This window comes from Hypomesus nipponensis, chromosome 16, assembly GCF_054491055.1.
Source record: "Hypomesus nipponensis isolate SF chromosome 16, ASM5449105v1, whole genome shotgun sequence".
Classification (NCBI taxonomy): domain Eukaryota; kingdom Metazoa; phylum Chordata; class Actinopteri; order Osmeriformes; family Osmeridae; genus Hypomesus; species Hypomesus nipponensis.
The window spans coordinates 10,927,792-10,949,263 of record NC_140376.1 but is presented as its reverse complement, the minus strand read 5'-3'; the positions used below and the strand labels follow the sequence as shown (position 1 = coordinate 10,949,263).

The 21,472-nt window shown below is 41.0% G+C and overlaps 1 protein-coding gene across 3 annotated transcripts in view; it reads left to right on the top strand.

The window, feature by feature from the left end:
* The window catches only part of negr1 (neuronal growth regulator 1), a 243,195-nt gene that overhangs the window by 187,795 nt on the left and 33,928 nt on the right, over window positions 1–21,472 (top strand). The window contains exons 7-9 of one of the 3 annotated variants that reach the window (XM_084676268.1): window positions 7,700–7,741; window positions 8,113–8,146; window positions 8,402–8,434. The exons of 1 other annotated variant lie outside the window; for it this stretch is intronic. In XM_084676268.1, the coding sequence (XP_084532394.1) occupies window positions 7,700–7,741; window positions 8,113–8,146; window positions 8,402–8,434 (109 nt within the window). The remainder of the gene's footprint in view (window positions 1–7,699; window positions 7,742–8,112; window positions 8,147–8,401; window positions 8,435–21,472) is intronic. One more of the 3 variants, XM_084676262.1, reaches the window with a different exon arrangement.

Sequence of the window (21,472 nt, the reverse complement as noted above, 5' to 3'; positions counted from 1 at the left end):
TATTCCATGCAGTCGGGGAATCTCCCCCTCCTGAACTCCCGTAGTGGACAATCTGATGGTGAGGAAGCGGTGAATTTTTATTTAAAATTTGAGTTGGATTGTACAAGGTGTTTATGGAACAAGAATCACTCAGTACAAGTGCAAATAACACTGCTGGATGTAATCTTCATGACAATCATGAAATTGAATGAAAAAAACGTGTGTGAGGAAAACAAAATATATAAATATTACGAGTAATGTTCTTCCCACATTCAATTTCTGCAGTCTGACTACAGTGCGGTCATCTACGTCGCCAATTCCAACTGTTTTCAAAATGTGCGTAGGCCTACGGGAGGGTCAGAGTTTGCGTGGAGGACCGCACATTCTCCCGTCAAGTTTGTTTTTTATAAATCACAACCTTTGCATGGAAAGTGGCGTACGCACATTTTCAGTCCCGTTTTGTGCGTACGCAAGCTTTATAAAAGAGACCCCAGGTGATTCGATCACTCATTAAGCCAGACACCAATTGGTCTTGTTTCATTATGTGTTCGTTTTCATTTCGCTCAAATCTTACAACAATTATAGATTAAAAATCAGATAACTAATGCAGTGGAAGAGATAGCCTTGCCAAAAATCCTTCACATTGAACTAGCTCTAACATTGTAGGTAGGCTACTGCAACACATTTTGCTGATCTTACGTTAGCTGACAAGCTGACTACCCGACAAGCTGACTACTGTAGCCTTTTAAAAGAAGACGCTGCAGTTCACTTGATTGTGATTGGCGAAATGACTCGTCTGACGTGTCACCAAAGATGCTTTATTGTGAAGATGACCGCAGTAGGTTTTGGAAACTCCCGTTTCAAAAACCTCCCCCCCACCCCAAATAAAAACTCTCCAGATCTGCACGATTCGCATGTATTAATTTTTTTTTTATTCAAAACGGCTATTTTCACTAAAAAGTGACAAGTTTTCAGGTATGTGTAATGAACGGGAAATGTAAATGTATTTATAAGTCTACTTAAGTCACTGACTGTCCTTGCTGTCAACAGAGCCAGACCCCTCCCAAGAACAAATACCAGAAAGTAGGGCTACTACAGATACTAGTGAACGGGATAGTGAAGATGCTGATGGAAGAAAAAGTTATGATACATAAATAAATAAAAACATAATACATAAAAAGTGGCTCAAAAGAAAATTATTTCAGGGGGCCCAGAATTCCTAACAACAGCCCTGCATTTGCGAGTCTAACAGGCACCCGTTCCTAGTGTATATGTAGCCGGTGTGTGGTGAAACACACTCAAGAATGTAACCCGCGTCAGCAAATTGCTAGCTTTTCGTTGGCGTAGTTGGTAGTGGTGGCGCTTGGGAAGTCAGAGGTGGTGAGTTTGACTCCCGGTTGGAGTGGACAGTGGCCTGTATACCTCTGACGGAACTTGCAAGACCACGCCTGTTACAGTGGTGCTGTGACCCGGATCGCTAGGTTAGCATCAGCTAGCCGGCCGGAGTGAGTTTGAGGGGTGAATGTAGCTGGTGTGTGGTGAAACTCCCTCCTCAAGTATGTTACAGGCCACCCGCGTCAGCGAATTGCTAGCTTTTCGTTGGCGTAGTTGGTAGTGGTGGCGCTTGGGAAGTCAGAGGTGGTGAGTTCGACTCCAGGTGGGAGCGGACAGTGGCCTGTATACCTCTGACGGAACTTGCAAGACCACGCCTGTTACATATATAACAATGATACGGCTATGTGATGAAAGACTAAATCCATGGGCGGCTTACCCTTGTCCCTGCGCTTTGGACAAAACAAAAACACTATATAGTTCAGATAATAGTAAATAAGGGGGGGGGGGATAATAACAAACATCAGACACGTAAACAACCACACAAATGATTTAGTAACAACAAACAGCTACGACACGACCAACAGACAAACCAGAAGATCTCCCGTTCAGATGACAGGCAGAGCCTTAATAGCCGGACGGAGCTCTGTTTGGTCAGGACCAGGCATGCGAATGGTGCAGACGAGCGCCAGTGAGACACCTGAATTAAATATTGCTAGGGAGAATGGAAGACATGATGGGAAGACAGAACACTCACAAACACAGGGAAGGGGACATAACAACTGTTATAAATTGTGTCACTAATACAGGGCTGGCCCGCGGCTCGCGAGCGGCTTTGCCTTGTTTAATGCGGCTCTTACGTTCATATCGAAGTTTGTCTTTGTGTTTTTTGTGCGTGTTCGCTTCACTCGAGCTACGAGGTTGTGAAACTAAAGTTTCTGCTCCTATAAAAGCCACAAGTCTGTATGAACTCAACCTTGTTAGTTGTGATCTTCTGTTGAAATACTACAATACCCACAATCCTAAGCAAAACAACACTGACTGATATCTCTGATTGGTCGAACTTGCAGTTACCCTGGCGACGTTTACCGCGACGGGCTTAAGCAATCTGAAGGTTAAAATGTTAGTTTGAGCAGGAAAAGAAATAAGACGTACATATGCTGCCTGTGGTGCTGAAAAACAAAGGATTTCGGACAACAAATGAACAGCTTTATTCAGTCTACCAAAAGTGACCTCTTTCTTTTGTCCAGCATCTGTAGAACTAACCCTACTGTACCGGCGACAGCAGCGGTACCTGTCCACGGTGCTGAAATAACGCGGAGCCCATCGTTATTTATGATAAGTTCGGTTTAGTGTCAGTCACTCTTTTCTTTCTTTTCTTTTGTTAAAGAATTTAAGTTGAGGGGATGTTTGAGCTGTTTTGAGCAGTATATTTTCAACAGTTTGGGCTGAAAATATACTGCTCAAAACAGCTCTATCTGCGCTAATCAAGCTGTGAAGTTGCCGTGCGCGAAAGGGCGAGGCTTATTCCTTACGTAAAACGCGGTGTAATTGTATGTTGAGCTGCCCTGTTCATGAAGCTGAAAGTGCCCATAATAAAAAATTATATACCATTGATACAAACCAACAGGAATCCTTGCTTTTTCTGCTGTATTATGTTTATGTTTTATGTGGGTATAGGGCCCCATATTAGTTATTGAAACATCTCCCCAGATGCTTATGGCAGCTGCTGGCGGCAACACAACTTGTTTTGGATGGTTTATCCCAAGATCATCTGGGGCCTGTTCCAAGACCGTTCCAAGATCAACCATAGGGCTAGCTACAGCTTCACAGTTAGCAGGTGCCCCTACGATTTTGTCATTCAGTGATGTCGATGGTATTGAAAATGTGCAACCTCATCTTCTCCCTCTTTTGATGGTAGACTTCCGTTTGGCTTTTTGGCAGAATGTCTATTTCGGATGTCCATTTTTATTGTCCGAATTCACTCTTACTGTATAGCCCGATTCACTCTTTCAAGCGCGTTATGTCAGTTGGTGTCAACTTTCAGATCACACACCACACCATTGCGCATGATCGCAAAGTTTTAAACCAAGCAGGCTAATAAAAAAGGTATTGTAATAAAGCATTATATAACAATGATTTTATTTATAATTTTTAAAATGTCATATTAACTCAGACAGAATTATGACACACGTATATACTTTAACAAAACATTTTTTGGAGGGGGCATAGCATTTGGGGGGGGGGGCCGTCCCGGGACAAGATCATTTGAGTAAACAATTTCTGTCCACTTCGCGCTCAAAATGGCTGGGAACAAATGTACAGCGAAAAGAAAATATGAAGATGAAAACAGGACTTTTTTAACAGAGTGGGAGATTTCATATTTTATTGTTGAGCGTAATGGCAAGCCATTCTGCCTTAAATGTCAGGCGTCATTAGCCCATTTCAAAGCTTCCAATCTTCAGCGCCACTTTAGCTCACTCCATGCTAATATCGAGCAGGAATTTTCAAAAGGGACTGAACTTTGAAAGCACATGTTGGTCACTTTGAAAAGTCAGGCGGAAAACAGAAACAGGTTTTAAAAAATGTTACGAAGCACTCAGAGACCTTAACGCTTGCATCTTATCAACTGTCTTGGAACATTGCACGGGCCAAAAAGCCATACAATAAAGGAGAGTAAAAAAAAAATGCCTCAGTGACGTTGTTGAAATATTGTCTCCTGAAAACAACAAAACTAAAACGAATGGTATCAGACGTCCAACTGTCCCGCCACACTGTTGAACACAGAATATCGGACATTAACACAGTTATTGAATCACAGTTGCACTCTGACCTTCAAGCATGTGAGTTTTTTAGTGTCGCATTGGATGAGAGTTGTGACATACAAGACAATCCTCAGTTAGCAATATTTGCACGGTCTGTGTCAAACAATTGTGTGATCAAAGAAGAACTCCTTGATATTGTGCCATTAAAAGACAGAACCCGTGGCATAGATGTGAAAGAAACAATGATGGCTGCATTTGCAAAAGCAAATCTTCCCATATCAAACCTAACTGCAATAGCCATGGATGGAGCGCCATCCATGATCGGATCTGTGAACGGGCTTGTGGGGCTGTGCAAAGCTGACCAAACGTTTCCCAAGTTTTGGAATTTCCACTGCATCATCCACAGGGAGCAACTTGTGTCTAAATCATTGAATTTAAACAACGTCATGAAGCCTGTGATGGAAATCGTCAACTACATCCACACACATGCTCTTAACCACAAGCAATTCAAGAATCTCATCGCTGAGCTGGACCAAGGGCTTCCAGGTGACCTACCGCTGCACTGCACTGTGGCTGTCAAAAGGCCAGGTACTCTCTCTCGCTTTTTTGAGCTTTTGGATGCCGTGAAACTGTTCATGGAAGAGAAGGACTAGGACTATCCCGAGCTCTCGGACCTCCAGTGGATTATGGATCTGGCCTTTTTGGTCGACATGCTGTGTCACTTAGACAGACTGAACCTGACCCTGCAGGGTAAATTAAAAATGCTGCCTGACCTGGTGCAAACTGTGTTTGCGTTTGTTAACAAACTGAAGCTGTTCAAGGCGCATATTCAAAAGGGAGATTTAACGCATTTTCCCACTCTGCTAAAAGCCAGCGGGCAAGTCACCAGCGCCGCCCTGAATAAGCAAATAACAAGATATGCAACACTGATTGAAAACCTACACAAAAGCTTTGTGACCCCGTTCCGTGATCTACAACTGAAAAGGCCACAGATTACGTTCCTCGTCGACCCATTTAATGCGGAGGCGGACTGCTTGAAAGCCGCGCTAGTCACAGATGAGGCCCCGGCTGAGTTGGAGATGATCGATCTTCGTGAGGAGGACCAACTGAAAAGTGCTTTAAGGGAAGGGACCATTGAGTTCTGGAAAAGTGTGCCAATGGAAAAATACCCCAATGTCAAACGGGCTGCGCTTAAGATAATGTCAATGTTTGGGTCAACATACGTCTGCGAGTCTGTGTTCTACCCTGAAACACTTGAAATCAAAGCATCGATCTGTTCTGCCTGACACCCATGTGAAAGAATTGCTTCGAGTGGCAACAACGGAATTCAAGCCAGATTTGAAGAGGATTGTTCAAGGCAAGGAATTCCAGAAGTCCCACTAAGCAACATGCATGGTAAAAGAAAAACGGTATTGTAAATTATTATCTATTATCGAGGGAGGGAGGGAGGGAGGGAGGGAGGGAGGGAGGGAGGGAGGGAGGGAGGGAGGGAGGGAGGGAGGGAGGGAGGGAGGGAGGGAGGGAGGGAGGGAGGGAGGGAGGGAGGGAGGGAGGGGATTGAGGTTGGGATGGGTGGAGAGGATAGAAGGTTGGAGGGAGGGATAGAACAGGGGGATGGATGAATGGATTGAGAGGAAAGCGAGATGGAAGAATGGATGGGAGGAGGGGTAGAGGAATGGAAAAATTGATAGGTTGAAGGGTAGGAGGGATGAAGGGATGTGAGAATGAATAGGTTGATGGGATGGGGCGAGAGATGGAGGGAGGGACACAGGAATGTAGGAAAGAAGAATATTATGAAATGGATATATTATTTTTGTTTGAACTGAAATTGTCATCGTTGAAAATGACTGGCCTGTGGTCTTAGTACTGTAGGAATCAATTTCTGTCATTATGTTGGTGTGTGACATTTACAATAAATCTGGCTGAGCAGAGGTCTGTGAGTGTTCGTAGGAAAGGATGGGGTGTTGTTCATGTGTGTCCATGTTTAGGCTGTGGCTCTTTGCGGTAACACAGTAAAAAATGTGTCTCTTAGTCTCTGACTGGTTGGACACCCCTGCACTAATATATTACTCTAGAAAAAGATTGATAATTCTTGGATTCCAATACTCGTACGCAAATTCAATATATAACTTTTTAAATTTATTTTGCAAACATTAAAGTCTCATTTCAACTCTAGGACTTTAAAAAAGTAACAGAGGCTAAGACTTTGAAGTGTTGACAATGGGGCACCTCAATTTGCCCTGAAATTGAAATGTATGAATGGAGTGCCCATGTAACTGGATTACAAAAGAGATTTTAAGCAGGTTCTTACATACATTTGGATGGCCTATATATCTTTGCCTGCTGTGCAATTAGAAATAAAAAAAAACTCATTTTTGTATGTAAAAGAAGTAAACATGAACAATCATAATGGCTTCAAGTTTCTCTGGTGACAAACTCCTCCTTTGTGGAGAAGGTAAATACTTTGGATTATGCATTGTGTTTGCAAAACAGTAGCATTGTTTTATCTCATCTCCCATTTAATTTTATGGGTCAGCTACCATTTTGCTAATAATTCCTCTGAATTTGAGCGATGATCCTTCTTTATATTTCTCCCATGTTTATGTAGTATTAGATTCCACAACAAATCTTATGCTAATGCTAGACTATGTATACTCAAGATAAAAAGTAAGTGTCTTGTAAATGTATCTAAGTTAATAATAAATCATTAATCTTACAAATTATGTTTACCGATGTGTTATATTGTATTAGGGTGTACAGTACAGCCTTCTTAGACAAAAACCCAAATGCACACACATTTAAATGATTACATTTCTTTAATTCCCCTAGTGGCTCAGTCAGAAATTAATTCACAAGTTAATCAGAATGGGACAGGGTTCCCTGAAAAAAGCCAGTCTCTGTTCACTGCTCTAACCTTTTGGATTTTGTGGAAAAAGTTCTAACCCCCTAAAAATGCCTGATTAATTTTGAAATCTGGTGGGGGAGGTTTTTTTCCATTAAGCATATTTATTATGTGTCAACGACAGTAAGAGCGTTCTGATTGGCTAATGGGTAGTCATGCCAGCCACGTATTGACCTCATTGCCAGGCTGCGGTCTTATACGGATTGTTATTGCCCTGCTCTGACGTCATCTTCAAAATGAGTGATATCGAGGAGTTAGCTGAGTTTTACTATTCAGGTAATACTGAAGACATCAACGGCAACGAAGAAATTGTGAACTTTCTATAAGAGTCGTTATTGTGTTGGAATTAAAGTCATTTTAGCAGAACTGTGTGTTCCGCTTTCTATCAAAAGTAATTGGGTGCGAGGCAACACCTGAAACACACTGTGAGAAGACTTGAGAGCTAGCTACCATTAGCCTACCATTTATTTTAATTTACAAAATGAAAAAAGCTAAAAATGCCATTTAATAAACAACTTACTAACTTCGACCAAACAGTCGAGGCTGGTAAGTAGTTAGGAATCTTGCAATGATAAGATGCCAGTCCTTACGCATGAATATTGTTTGGTCATCATTTCCCTGTCCTTTCTCCTTGCATGTTTTTTCTTTTCTTTTTTGTCTCCATTCTGTTAATAATACATGAATGTCCTCTTTTTTCCCCTCTCCCCCCTTTTTCCTGTAGCAATTATTGAACCTACCACAACTAGTGCTGTCTCAAGCCCAGGTCAGTATATGTCACCATGCTGTACACAACCAGCAAAGGGATTCGATATTCTCAACACTAACCTGACCAAACTCCTCCTCCATCTCAATTATTTGATATTAATTGGCTGCGATGCCTGCCGGGGTTTCACCTTCACTGTATGTCTTCCTTTTTTATCAATTAATTTACTTTGGATTGGTTTGTGTTTTGTTTTTGTCTTCTGTGAGCAGCCCTTATCATTGCACTCTCCACTCGTTACCCTTGTGGAGTGCAGTAGAAAAGTGACTTTTCCATGTGGCTGATGAGACTGATGCCATTCTTACGAAGCAGATGCTGATGGCTTTCCTTTCTTGGCTTCCTCATCTCCTTTTCTTCCTTCTCCTCTATGCTAGCTAAGTGCAGTCTGCATGTAAAGCAGGATGTTGGGTGAGATGACCCCTGTTTTTGTGTTGTTTGCAGTGTACTGTCTCAGTATTTCTGTCTCTCTCATCCCTTACTCTGACTGTTTCCCCCCCTTGATTTCTTTCTATCAATTTCTCCCATCTCTTCTTGAAGAGCTGGCTGTGGCTCTGCTGCCCCTCTCTAACTTGTTCTGCTGTTGATGCTTTTGTCAATGTCGCTCTTGTTTTTCTATTTGACTCTGCTGCTTCCAAAGTATAGCTTTGCGTAATCTCTTTACAGAAGCTGTATTGTCTCCCTCTCTTTCGGTTTTAAGTAAGTCACGGAATGTAATCTCTTTCACTGGTTACACTATTTTTGCTTAATACTATTCGTGCTCAAATTCATGTTTGCAGAATTACCATATGTGACACGTTATTTTTAAAAGGGATCATTGTCAGCCAAGGTAATTTCTCAGTTGTTCACATATTGTGAAAGTGCAAATTGTAAGCTTTCAAATTATGGGTGTGTGTTGAAAATAGTTGAAGATACGCATATGAATGTTGGTAAACCTTGAATGCTCCAGCAGAGAAATCCCCCTTGAAAGATTATTGACTTTTTCATGCTTCTAGACAGGGTGTTATTTCACCGCGGTGAAGAGAAAAATATATGTATTTTCAAACACAATCAAATTCCAGGATCCTGCTTTCTTGACTTATTCTAGATATATATTGTAGTTTTTTTAATCACACCGGGATGAACTAGTTTAAAGCTATTTTCTTCCTGTTCAATTCAGCAGATGTCGCAAGGACTTCCTTGCACAGATATGTTATTTAGACGGTTAGAACCTAAATAAGATTTATATGTATAGCCTATGCAAAATTATGACAACAAATTGAATTGAATTCTATGATGTGCATTTGCTTCACCACATAACCATTACCTGTAGACAGGTAAACAGAATTCTTATGTTAAGACATTAGCGGTAACAATAATTGTAATAAATATAGCTGCAAGCAGAAATGAGGGGGCCAAGCCAATCAAATTATGATAAAAAACACTTTAGACATTCACAGAACAGGGTTCCGAGTACACGTAGGAAGTTTGGTGTGAATCCATCAAAGATTTGGTGAGCTACAACCCAACTTCCTGTTTGGCAGCACTGCTGCTTGGTCTAAATATGTTTGAAATCTATTTAGGCAAAACTGGCTGATATACCAAGTTTACTGGAAGCGATACTTGACAGTATCAACATCCCTGGTCTGAAGACTCAGCGCTCATGTGACCGGCTATCCACATTGTAAGTCGGGAAAAGCACATTCAACTTTGTCAGCTTCTCTAATACTCCCTCTACATCAGCCTTTCTCAATCCTGGTCAATGATCTTGGTCCTTGGGCCTACTACAGCCCTGCATGTTTTATATGTTTATCTGCTCCAAATGGGTTGTCAAAACAAAGTTGGAAGCAAGATACCACTAATAAGTTTGTCTTTTGTGCACCTCCCCCAACTCTCACTGAAGGTCAGTCACTGCTGTTGCCAGCCAACCTTCACTGAGGGGATTGTTTGAATGCGCCGGAATTGAAAAATGTTTCTTTATGTATATTTGAGACCACACATTTGAAAATGTAGGCCTGTTTCAACTATATGTAAAGTAAGTAAGTACATTTATTTATAAAGCACACTCACAACACAGCCAAGCTGACCAAGGTGCCGAACAAAAGCACAAAAACAGTCATCCAAATGCATATTTAAAAAACACTAAAATACACAGTAAAAACAAAATACAAAACAGTCAACAACATCAAAACAAGCAACAGTACAACTCAAGTGGTGGGAAACGCCAGAACAAGCGTCTTAAGCCTGGATTTGCAAAAATACACAAAGATGGAGCCTGCCTAACAGACAGGGGAAGCTGATTCCAGCTTCGGACCAGCTTAGGACCAGCAACTGCAAAGGCCCTATTCTGGCAGCAGCATTCTGTACCATCTTAAGACAGGCAATTGAGGACTTGGGGAGACCATCAAAGAGGGAATTACAATAATCTAAACGTGAGGTGATAAAAGCATGAATGACAGTTTCAAGGTTTTTAAAAGACAAAGCAGATTTGACCTTGGAAATCAGTCGTAACTGATAGAAACAATTTTTCACCACTGAGTTAATCTGCTTGACTAACCCAAGCTCTGAGTCAATAATGAACCCAAGGTTTCTAACATGAGAGCTGACACTAGAGATATATGGATATACTATATGGAAACGGATTATGAGGTTAAATGGATTAAATGAGCAAAAATTAGGCACAATTTTCCCATATTATTTGTTTGTGCATACGGGACAGAAATGCCCATGGCAAGCTAACTAGCTAGATAGAGCAAAGGGCAGTTTGTAACACTCAAAATGTACAGTAGCTCTAAAACAGGGGCACTTGTCGGACATAAATCCCAACTGGAAAATGTTAGCCGTTTTCACAGACCTGTAGAGGAGACATTCATAAACAGATTGACAAAGTTTAGGCTGTGGCATTGAAGTTCAGGGCTGCGTTTCCCAAAAGCGTTGTAACCCTAAGGCCGCGTTCCCACTTGAATTCTTTTTTTCAGAAAAAAGTTCTGCCTTCAGCGCCTTTTTACATGCAATCTTAGGGGAAAACGAAAAAGGCGGCCGCCTTTTAAAAAAGCACTGAGCCTGACGCCTTCAGTTCAGTTCTCAACTTTTCAGAAAAGCGCTGGGTGACGTCAAGCGCCTTTTTGACAACTGACCAATCAGGACGAGGAGAGTGGGTACAAGTGTACCTTCCCTAGTAACCTTCTGCCTTAGTTACCAGGCTATGGCTATGGCTCCTCAAACGCCAAAGCTAAAGCCAGTAATTGCATTTTATTGGTCATAGTACAGGGTTTTTTCTGGGTCAAAATGACCTGGTGCTCCAAAAAAATAAAAAAAAGTGTATATATCTTTTTTCTAATCAATGTATTTATTCACAGGTGTTATGTATTCAACCCCCCCCCCCCCCTCCAACACACCTGATTTAAATGAATGGTCATTAATTTCTAATCGCGCTGATGTCGTCACATAGTGAACATTTTAAATTGTCAGTTTCTCCGATAGGTGAACCTTGAGCACAGGCGACTGTATGCCGAAGTATAAATGCAGCAGCCTGAGCGACACTTTTTTTTCCGTCTGCGACCATTTCCAAAGTGTCGGCGACATAAGTATATATTAGGCTTTACAGTTCTCAAGGACGCACACACACAACCTCAACTGCGGTGTGAAGCGCATGTCTGTGCAATTCTCCGTGCACATGCACTCTACCAAAACATTTTGTACAGCCTGATTTCTGATACCGTGGGGGCAGAACTTTAGATATAGAGGAAACACTGCACTATATATTATCATTCCATGTTAAGAATACCAATGGAGGCTGCGTTGGAAATCGTAAATCAAACTTTTGTCAGCATTTTGAGTGGAAATGTAATTTGCATTTGTACAGATATATTCATGCATGTCGGCCTGGCCCTCGCAGAGGAACGACAGTTTAGTGTCCACTCTGTCCATTCGCGCACCTCACAGTTGCGTATTGATCAGACAAGAAGACACGCTTATCAACTCGATTAATATGGATCAAAACTGAACGAGGATTCGGCTGTAGCCTACTTGAAACATACTATTGAGAACATATTCGCTGCCATGCATTGCACGCGTTTTTAATTGCAGACTTTTTTTGTCTTTGGCGCTCGGGAAAACGGCTTAGGCGCACGCCAACATTTTCTCTATGCAGGAAAAACCCTGTAGAAGCTAGCCGTCGATAAATAACCAACAGAAAATAACGTATAATAATGTATCGCTAGACTATATGATTCCCGTTCAGGTTACAAAATTCTCGTCAGAAAAGTGCTTGACGTCACCCAGCGCTTTTCTGAAAAGGCGCTTTTTTATAAAAAGTCAAGTGTGAATGCGGCATAAGTTGATCGTATTATTATTATTATCGTATTATTTTTACTGGCCGTTCCCAAAGACATTGTAGCCATTGAAGTGTCTCTTGAAAATTTGTAACTCTTGAAAGCGCATAGATTAGCCTACTCCTTGCGAGCATGTTTGGGAAACACACGTAAGAAATATTGATGGTTTTCGTTTATGCTCGATAACGATCCATCGTTATCGGAAAACACAGCCCAGGTTAGTAGTCAGATAGTTTCACCAATAGTAAAACGAATCTGGGTGTTTTTAGATTTAAGTGCCAAAAATTTAGTGTCCCGTTTGGCTTCCTAAACAGTGGTGGAATTGTTTTTCTTACCAGTGTGTTGCGTACAGCGTTGCAGTGAGCTACACTAGTTTAAAACAACAAGTAATGATAATTTCACTAACAAATAATTTACCTGTAATCTAACGTCATAATAAATCCTAAAACAAACATTTATTTGTGAGGAATGTGTATTTTAATGATTGAAAACAGATCAGTATCACAGACTGCTGTTGTATGTGTCAGGCAACAGAGGCTAATGTCATGATTCTTTTGGCTCAGTGAAATTGTAGACTAATGTTTCTGAAAGTAGACGTACAAATAATATAAACTTATTATATGGAAACGACAGTACGAGTGTTCTGATTAGCTAATGGGTAGTCATGCCAGGCGCATATTGACCTCATCGCCGGTCCGCGGTCTGATGGAAACTACACAAAGACTAGACTCTTTGAATCGCTTGTGTCATTATTTTGTGTTGGAATTAAAGCCATTTTAGCAGAACTGTGTTGTCCACTTTCTATCAAAAGTAATTGGTTGCTAGGCAACACCTGAAACACACCGTGAGAAGACTTGAGAGCTAGGTACAATTAGCCTACCATTTATTTTTGTTTACAAAATAAAAAGAGCGAAAAATACTATATAATAACCAACTTACTAACCTTGACCGTAGTTAGTACTTCATATTGTACATTACATTTCACAATTGTGTTTTTTTATCACAAAGTTAAAGGAGGAAATAGTTATCATCCTGGCCTTTGCCTGTGGTGTTTATGCAAAGGATGCACCGAATCCAGGATTCGGCCAAATATTGGGCTTTTTGACAGGGTTCGGTTTCGGCCGAAACTTAGAATTTGTTTCCACCGACTTTGACTACGCACGCTACGCTGTTTGACGTAATGACGCCGCCGTTGATTACGGGAAGGTGTTTACATAGGTGGACCGTTCAAATGCAGTAGGCTGAGAGAAAGTGAAAATGGAACTTGTGAGCAGACAAAGTGTTGTTTGGCAGTACTTTCAGTCAAAAGAAGGCGATTCAAGTTGAGCTATATGTTCAATTTGCAATACCAATTTGGCTCATGGTGGCAAGGACCCTAAACAATACACAACATCTCTGCTATTAAAACATTTGCGTATAAAACATCCAAAAGAAATTCAAGATTTCTAAAAGGCTAATATATTGGATCTTGGGATACGGTAAACATAGGCATATGGTAATTGTCAAAATCGTTTTTCCCACTTCTCTTCCTGTCAATGTTTTTTTGAGAGAATGAATGGAGATTTGAACTCAAGAGCATCTGATTGCTAGTCAGTCTCTCTATCCTCTCTGCTACACATCAACTGTTGTTTATATGAATTGAAAAGGCAAAGTAATAGCTTTCGTCAGCTTTGGAATTACAGCTTTTAAGCAAATGTAATTCAGCCATCTTTTGACATCAAGGTGAAATTACACATGGTACTTAAGAACCTGGTGAAAATTGGTGCCAAATTTCACAACTTTTCACCATAGGGTTCTGGGACTACCATAGACACCAACGCGGAAGTTTAGACATAACAAGAGAGGGTACAATTTCTGGGGAATTTGTGGTGTGTGCTGACGTCGGTTTCAGATGGGTATGTTTCCAGGCTATACGCCCTTTGACTAGTTAGCTCTACAATTTACCAAGGATAGGTCTGAATCTAGGAGCAAAACGGAGCAGAGCTGCCAGCTATAGAGCTAGATATATGTAGGTAGCAACGCTAGTACTAAATAACTTTTTAGCTGGTCAGCTCCATGATGCCAGGTAAGTAGGGCTTGTGAGACTGCTCACCAAAATACATGTTCGTAGGTACCAAGCCTTAACTTTCCTTTACTTTTAGCTACGTTACTAACGATGAGGGCTCGCTGATATCGGCATCTGTCTTACTAGAACTGCATCATTGCCGACGTGTCCCGACGTTGTGACGTTATTCTAGCGCTGAGTTCCCTTCAGGCACACAAGGCACTTTTTTCCACAAAAACATTGTAACCTTTTAAACCGTGCAACGGAACATAAATCCCAATACATGCAACGCAATTGCTACCAAGACGAACCTTTTGACACTGACGTTGTCGATAAAGTCAAAATATTGAGAAATCCTTAGGGGTGAAAAAAGAATAAAAATGATATATATATATGTGAGAGAACAAAGTTTGTGTTCTTGTCAAAGGCAAGCACACCCAATTATACATTTATCAATTATTCATTACCATACAGTATATCCAGCAGAACACAATACAAAAAAAAATATATTTGTGTTCTTTCTGTTTTGTACTCCTAATTGCCATGGATTACGAGTGGACAAAACCACATTATCTTTCCCGAAATTCAGCCTTGGTGCATAATTACAGCCACTACGAGCAGTCCCTCAATGATCTTTCCTCAAAACACGCTGTTTCTGTGTTTGTAACTTTAAATGCTAATGAGGAGGAGAGGGGCGGCAACATGCGCTAATGTTTACAACTGATGTATCGCAATGGCTCGTAGCCCCCGTTGCTGTAAGATGCCTCAAATGTAGCCATTCTCATCTGATCACCCTGGTTTGTAGAGGTACACACTAGGGGTGGGCAATATGGCCAAAATCTTCTATCACGGTATGAGTAATTGTATATCACGGTTACGGTATTTATCACGGTATAGTAATTATTCTGTAAATTCAATTAAGAAATGGTACAAAATAACCATATCATACTTCATCATCACACTCGACTATTTATTACAAACAAAAACAACTGCCTCACATGAGACAAAACTTTTGTTAAAAACAAAAAAAGTTATGAGTACAAGCGTTCCGATTGGCTGATGCGCAGTCATGCCATCCGCGTGGTGACCTACTCACAGCTCAATACGGATCAGTAATGCCCTCCGACGAAAATATTGAAATGAGCAAAAACGGTCTGAGTTTTACTATCCATATCTAACTTTGGTTTTGGCATATCAACCTCATTCGATATGTTAAAGCCTCAGGTTCATATTTCCTCGGCATGACTTACTTAGTAAGTAGTTAGTCTTCACTAGTCATCCTAGATCAAGAATGCTAGCAACGTGTAATTTTACAGCACAAGACATAACATTTGAACAACAAATCGAACTAGAAAGCATACAATTTCTGGGGAAATTGTGAGGGTGTGCTTGTGGCTGCCCCAGCTACCCATAGTCTCCTGGTGTTTACATATTTTAAAAAGCACTTAAGTGTATGACTTCTGACCATTGTGTTCCCTTGATAATAATTTTGTAAAAATTACATGTATCACTCAGATGGTATCACTCAGTAGGTAACTTAGTAAATTGTATTCAGATATAAACAACTTGTTGGTTGTCCAACAAGAGGAAGACACAGCATCTGCTTCTTCAACTCCTTAATCCTCTTGAGACACCTGTTGCACCTGGTTATGAGGTTGTAGGCTATGGGACACCTAATATTGCATTTGTCTAATTATGTGTAGGACAGTGTTTCTCAAGTGGTAGGACATATTGATTCATAAAAGCACCTTAATGTATCATCGTAAATATATTAATGTTTTCTGTTATTTTAAAGCAAACTCAGAGACGTATGAATGTAGAGTTGCTCGCTATATAGAGCAGGACACAGTGAGCTGAGCTACATGACGCCGCTTTTTATGACACACTTCAAAGATGTAACCATTTAACCCTGTAAGACGCCATGGTTGTACAATTACAACGACACTTTGAACGGTCTAATTTTTATTTTTTAACATTTTGGGTGGCTCTTAAAAGAGTCGTTGTTGTGTGTGCTGTGGCTAGCACAGGAGTCGTCGGAGACCGTCTTGGATGTTTCCCAAGAACACATTGTTTCCAACGTGATCAAAGTGGACACCGTCGGGTCGGTACATGAAACCGTGTTGTATTTGGGGGTGTTGAATGCTCCTCATCCCACGGTCGGCCAGGAAGCTAGACACCGCTGCCTTGACTCGATGTCTTGCCCTGTCGATACAATAAAGCGCTGGTGCTCCTCTGATACCTCCAGACGCAGCATTCCAGGATATCTGAAAACACCAGCCGAGTGTTTGGGAACATCTCCATGATGGCCCCCAGGTCTCGCTTCATCCTCCTCGTCAGGTCTAGCCCGGTCACTTGGCTGAGGTCGTTTCTCCCGACGTGGAGCACCATTATGTCCGGGCTGGGAAGCATGCCACGCTTCTCACGGAGCTTAGGCACAAGGTCTGCCCACCTCATGCCCCTCACCGCTACCCATTCAATATGGCACTCCAGTGCAAGGTCGGGGTACAGTCCGACCTCCTCCGCGTGTCGCACAAGCCAGTAGACCAACGAGCTGCCAACGATCCAGACGTGGGGACGACTTTGGGTTTCCATGATCCAACATCTGCCTTTTACATACTAGCTGGCTTCCCGCTTCTTCTTTTTCAAACAATGCAAGGCTGACATCTGCCTGTTTATTTGCCGCCTGTGTCTGTGTTGTTTGTATTCACAATATTCTCATTGGTTGGCCATGAAGACAAATAGCTCTATATTATTTCTGAGACACTCGCCTCCTATTTTGTAATTTTACCACCCTGAACGGCATCATTTGAGTATGCTTATTAATTACTTAAAAAACGTTATGTTTCATTATGCAAGATAGAGGAGCGTAGTCAGAGAAGGATTTAGCAGTTTTATTATTACATTAGCCTATTTTATTAATAATTTTGACCTCAAACCTTTCTTTTGTTTCTTTGACCTTACATTTTCTATGAGGGCTTAGCCTCGGTTTACATCATTATTTATAGCGACATCATTATTTAAAGCGAAGAAGCCTACCGGACACTGTTAGCTCGAATTTACAAAGAATGCTCCTGCAACAAAGTTGTTACTTAGTAACAATTAGCCAGCTAGACCACCCAGCTAACACATGACGTTGCGGCAACGTTGCCAGTAGGTGCTCAGTTGGTAACCCGCGACGTTACCTTCTGGCAACGTCGTAGCAACGTTATAAAGGGAAGGTTGCCAGTTGGTCCCATGGACAACGTTGCCACAACGTCGTACCTTGGTCGGCTGGTTACGTTATTTTTAGACCTGTGGGCAATGTTGCCGCAACGTCATACCTTGGTCGGCTGGTAACCTCATTTTTAGGTCCGTGGGCAACGTTGCACCTTGGTTGGCTGGTTACGTTATTTTTTGGTCCCATGGACAACGTTGCCGCAACATTCTGCTAACGTTCTGCTTCTGTTAGACGCCCAGCAGAAGTTTGTAGTAACAAAGAATGCTCGTGAAACAAAGTTGTTACTTCCCCTGCAAGAGGGAATGGTGATCAGCAACCTCATAGTTGAATCAAAACGAATACATTTGGCAGACCGGTGTAAAAATTGACCTAATGGTCAGTAACAAGGCAAAATGGGATATAGACCTAGTGTAGAGAAGCTGCCCCTGTAAATTGTAGGCTACTACTACTGTAGACTGTCTTGGTAGAGATTGTGTTGGTTGAATTCGATTTAACGTTACTTCCATTGTACGGTCTAGGCTGAAATGAATTATTTTAATGAACAGATTGACAAAGTTTAGGCTGTGGCAATGGAGTTCAGGTTAGTAGTCACTAATCACATCGTTTCACTTATTGAAATGTTTTTGATTTAAGTAAGGGTAGTGCCAAATATTTCAAACCGTAGCGTTACTGTAAACAACCGTGGAGTTGTTTTTGTTAGCTACAGTACTAGACTAGGCTACAACGTTGCAGTGAGCTACACCAGTTTGAAACCAAAGGTAATGATAATTTCACTAAAAAATCGTTTACTTGTAACTAATGGCATAATAAATCCTATAACGAAAATGTATTTGTGAGGAATGTTTATTTTTAACGATTGAAAACAGATGCATCATAGACCGCTGTAGTATGTGTTGCACGGGCAACAGAGGCTAATGTCATGATGCTAATGCTTCAGTGAGATAGTAGACTACTGTTTCCGAAAGTAGATGTAACTACTTCCTTATATCAGCTTAAATTGTACATTACACTTCACAATTGTGTTTCATATCATAAAGTAAAAAGAGTAAATAGTTATCACCCTGGCCTATTTGCTTGTGGCGTTTCTGCAGCTCCCTTGCAGTGAAGCAGTTAGCCTAGCTATCTCCCAGAAGTTAACAAGATGCTAAACTAATGTTCTGTTAGAGGTAGTCACGCGATATTTCGTGACGTTAGTGACGTCAGTAACGTCAGTGACTGTGGCTAGCAAGTTAGCCACCGTTAGCTTCACTTCTGCCACAAAAACTTAATTAAAACCTAAACCATGCAATGGAACATAAATCCCAATAGAACCAACGCAATCGCGACCAAGACAAACCTTTTGACATCGACGTTGTCTATGTAGTCCAAATATTGAATGAGCCTTAGGGGCGCGAAAATAAACAATAATAATAAATTATATATATGAGAGATAACAATGGTTTGTGCTCGCTGAAGGCAAGCACACCCCAATTAGTTACCTGCAGAATGGGTCACCAAATATATAATTAATTAGCATCGGCATCAATGTGGTCCGCTTAGACAAAAAACACTCCACACCGAAAATTCCGTCAGACCAACTCAAATGTGCTTCAAGGTCAAACGAAAATAGCAAATCAATTAAAAGTTAAACTATCATTCTTAATATCGCACGAATGCGTTTTATTTGATGGCTCATATACAATACAACAACCAGACACGTGTATTACACGTTAATTGACACGTGTAATACAAAACTATAGTATAAAAGTATACCGCGGTTGAAACGGTATAGCCAAATTTCTCCCGGTAGACACATTTCTACCGTTGCACGGTATATACTGTCACACCGCCCAGCCCTAGTACACACTCATAATAATTTCAATGAGGGGAAAGGCGGATATCGCACGCGCCATAACACCAAAAGCACAACGGTTATCCAAATAACAAAGAAGTGTACAACACTGGCGTTACAGCTTTTGTATTCACACACACACTTGATGCCATCTATCTTTACATTAGCAACAGTAACTCAGCTGTTAGCTGCAGAGCTAATGTTACAGCCACATTCTAAGGGTGGCAAGCTAGGTAACCATATACAGTAAAGCAACAAAATCATATTGCGTTAGTTAACTTACTTGTCCAAGGTGTGTAGCTTGACCAAGGAGTTAGTAATGATCCAGAATTTAATTTCAGCAAGGCCAGTGTAGGCTGTGAATCGAAAGGCCAGAGACGCGCTTGGTGTTTGTCCCTGGCTTGGGAACCACAAGTCACCTTTAGTTAGATTCTCAGGGAGATAATTGACTCGTTAATATCTGACTCCAATTTTTGACAATGTGCACAAGTGCGTTACCTGTAACCTTGAGCGCTAAACAGTTAATGACATGAAACTCTGACGTAGGTAAAAATCGTCTGCTTGATCAGAGCACCGACCCTAAAGTATGCGTGTTCACTAAACAGTCGTTTATCTCTACTATAATATGGATTTTAACCATAGTAGACCTAGTAGGATATGTAATCAATCTCAGTAGACCAAGTGGTGCCCTTGCAAGACAAGGGAATATGTTAAACATATGTTGGTCTGCTGCAGGCACAAACTCTGTAAACCCTGTACATGTACATGTTACAGTGTTAAAATTATTACTAGAATGTAACACACAAAATAAGAAACAAAAGCATATCAAACATGACATTTAAAGCTGTTTAGAACCTTATTTTCAAGAACACAACTTTTAATGATAATTTCAGAGTCTTCCTCTGTCCACCTTCCTCTTCAACTGTTGAGACCACCTCTCCAGAGGTGTGTCATCAAGGTGTGATTGTCATTTTAGCATTCATGCAAATCAACAACTGTCCCAGACGAGTGTCTGGGTGACCAGTGACAAAGGGGCTGCCAAAACAGCCCTACACCAGCTTTGTTTTGGCTCAAGTTGAGGAAACAGTAGTGGCTGAAATGTTTGGCGCAGACATAAAAACTTTGGGAAGTTGTGTCGGCGCATTTCCAGCAAAAATAAAATTAAGATACTAATTGTGCAGAGGCTTGGATGAAGAAAAAAAAAAAAAAAAACTTTTTCAGATGTCAGATGGCTGAGTGGTGAGGGAGTCGGGCTTGTAATCAGAAGGTTGCCGGATCGATGCCGTGCCAAATGACGTTGTGTCCTCGGGCAAGGCACTTCACCCTACTTGCCTCGGGGGGAATGTCCCTGTACTTACTGTAAATCGCTCTGAATAAGAGCGTCTGCTAAATGTAACTTCAGTTTTGATTTGTACATCCAAACTGTTATACTTCGTTCGTTTGCTAGCCATGATGTCTCTCCAGGAAAAAACGATATTGCACTTGCCTTCACACGATCGTAGCTCAGTTTTTCATGGGCGGGCCAGATTATCTGGGCAGGAAAAGCAGAGAGATGGGCGGTAGCCTGGCTCCTTGTGACATCACAAGGAGCTGATATTCAAACAGAGCGTTTGAGCCTGCATTTTCTCAAAGGCGGAGAAGAACACCCAGGGCTTGGTTTACACCTATCGAAAATTCTAGCCACTGGGGGACCAAAGGAAGGCTAGGGGAACTCATATAAATGTTGAATAACCTCCTACAGTGAAGTTTTCATATCATGTGACCTTTAACCCTTGTGCTGCCTTTGGGTCACATGACCAAAAGGTTCATAACGAACCATCGTTGTGTTTTCCCAATTTTACCCAATACAAAAGCAAAAAAAAAATATATATATATAAATTTTCTTTTAACCTTCGCAATGTGGGGGGTCTGAGACAGCCCAACGGTTAAAAGAAAATGCTTCATTTTGTTTTTGTATGCGGTAAAGTTGTTGATAACGACGGTGTGTCACAATGACTGATGGGTCAGAATGACCCAAAGAGAACACAAGGGTTAAATAATCGATTAATCTGTCTGTTCTTTTTCGATTAATTGATTAATCGGATTTTAAAAAGTATTAATTTCCAACCATTTATTCAAAAACAGAACTGAGTGCAAATTCACAGTGCAAAAAATCTTCAGAATATGCACAAACAGGCACACAATTTGTTTATAGTTATTAATATTAGCATGTATTTAATGTTATTTTCAGAGATGAGCAATTTATTTGAGTTTTGTTTAAAACTGTATTGAAAGGTTGTGGAAGTAAACCAGAATTAGAATAATCTGGTGTATATTTGACACAACGCTGCAA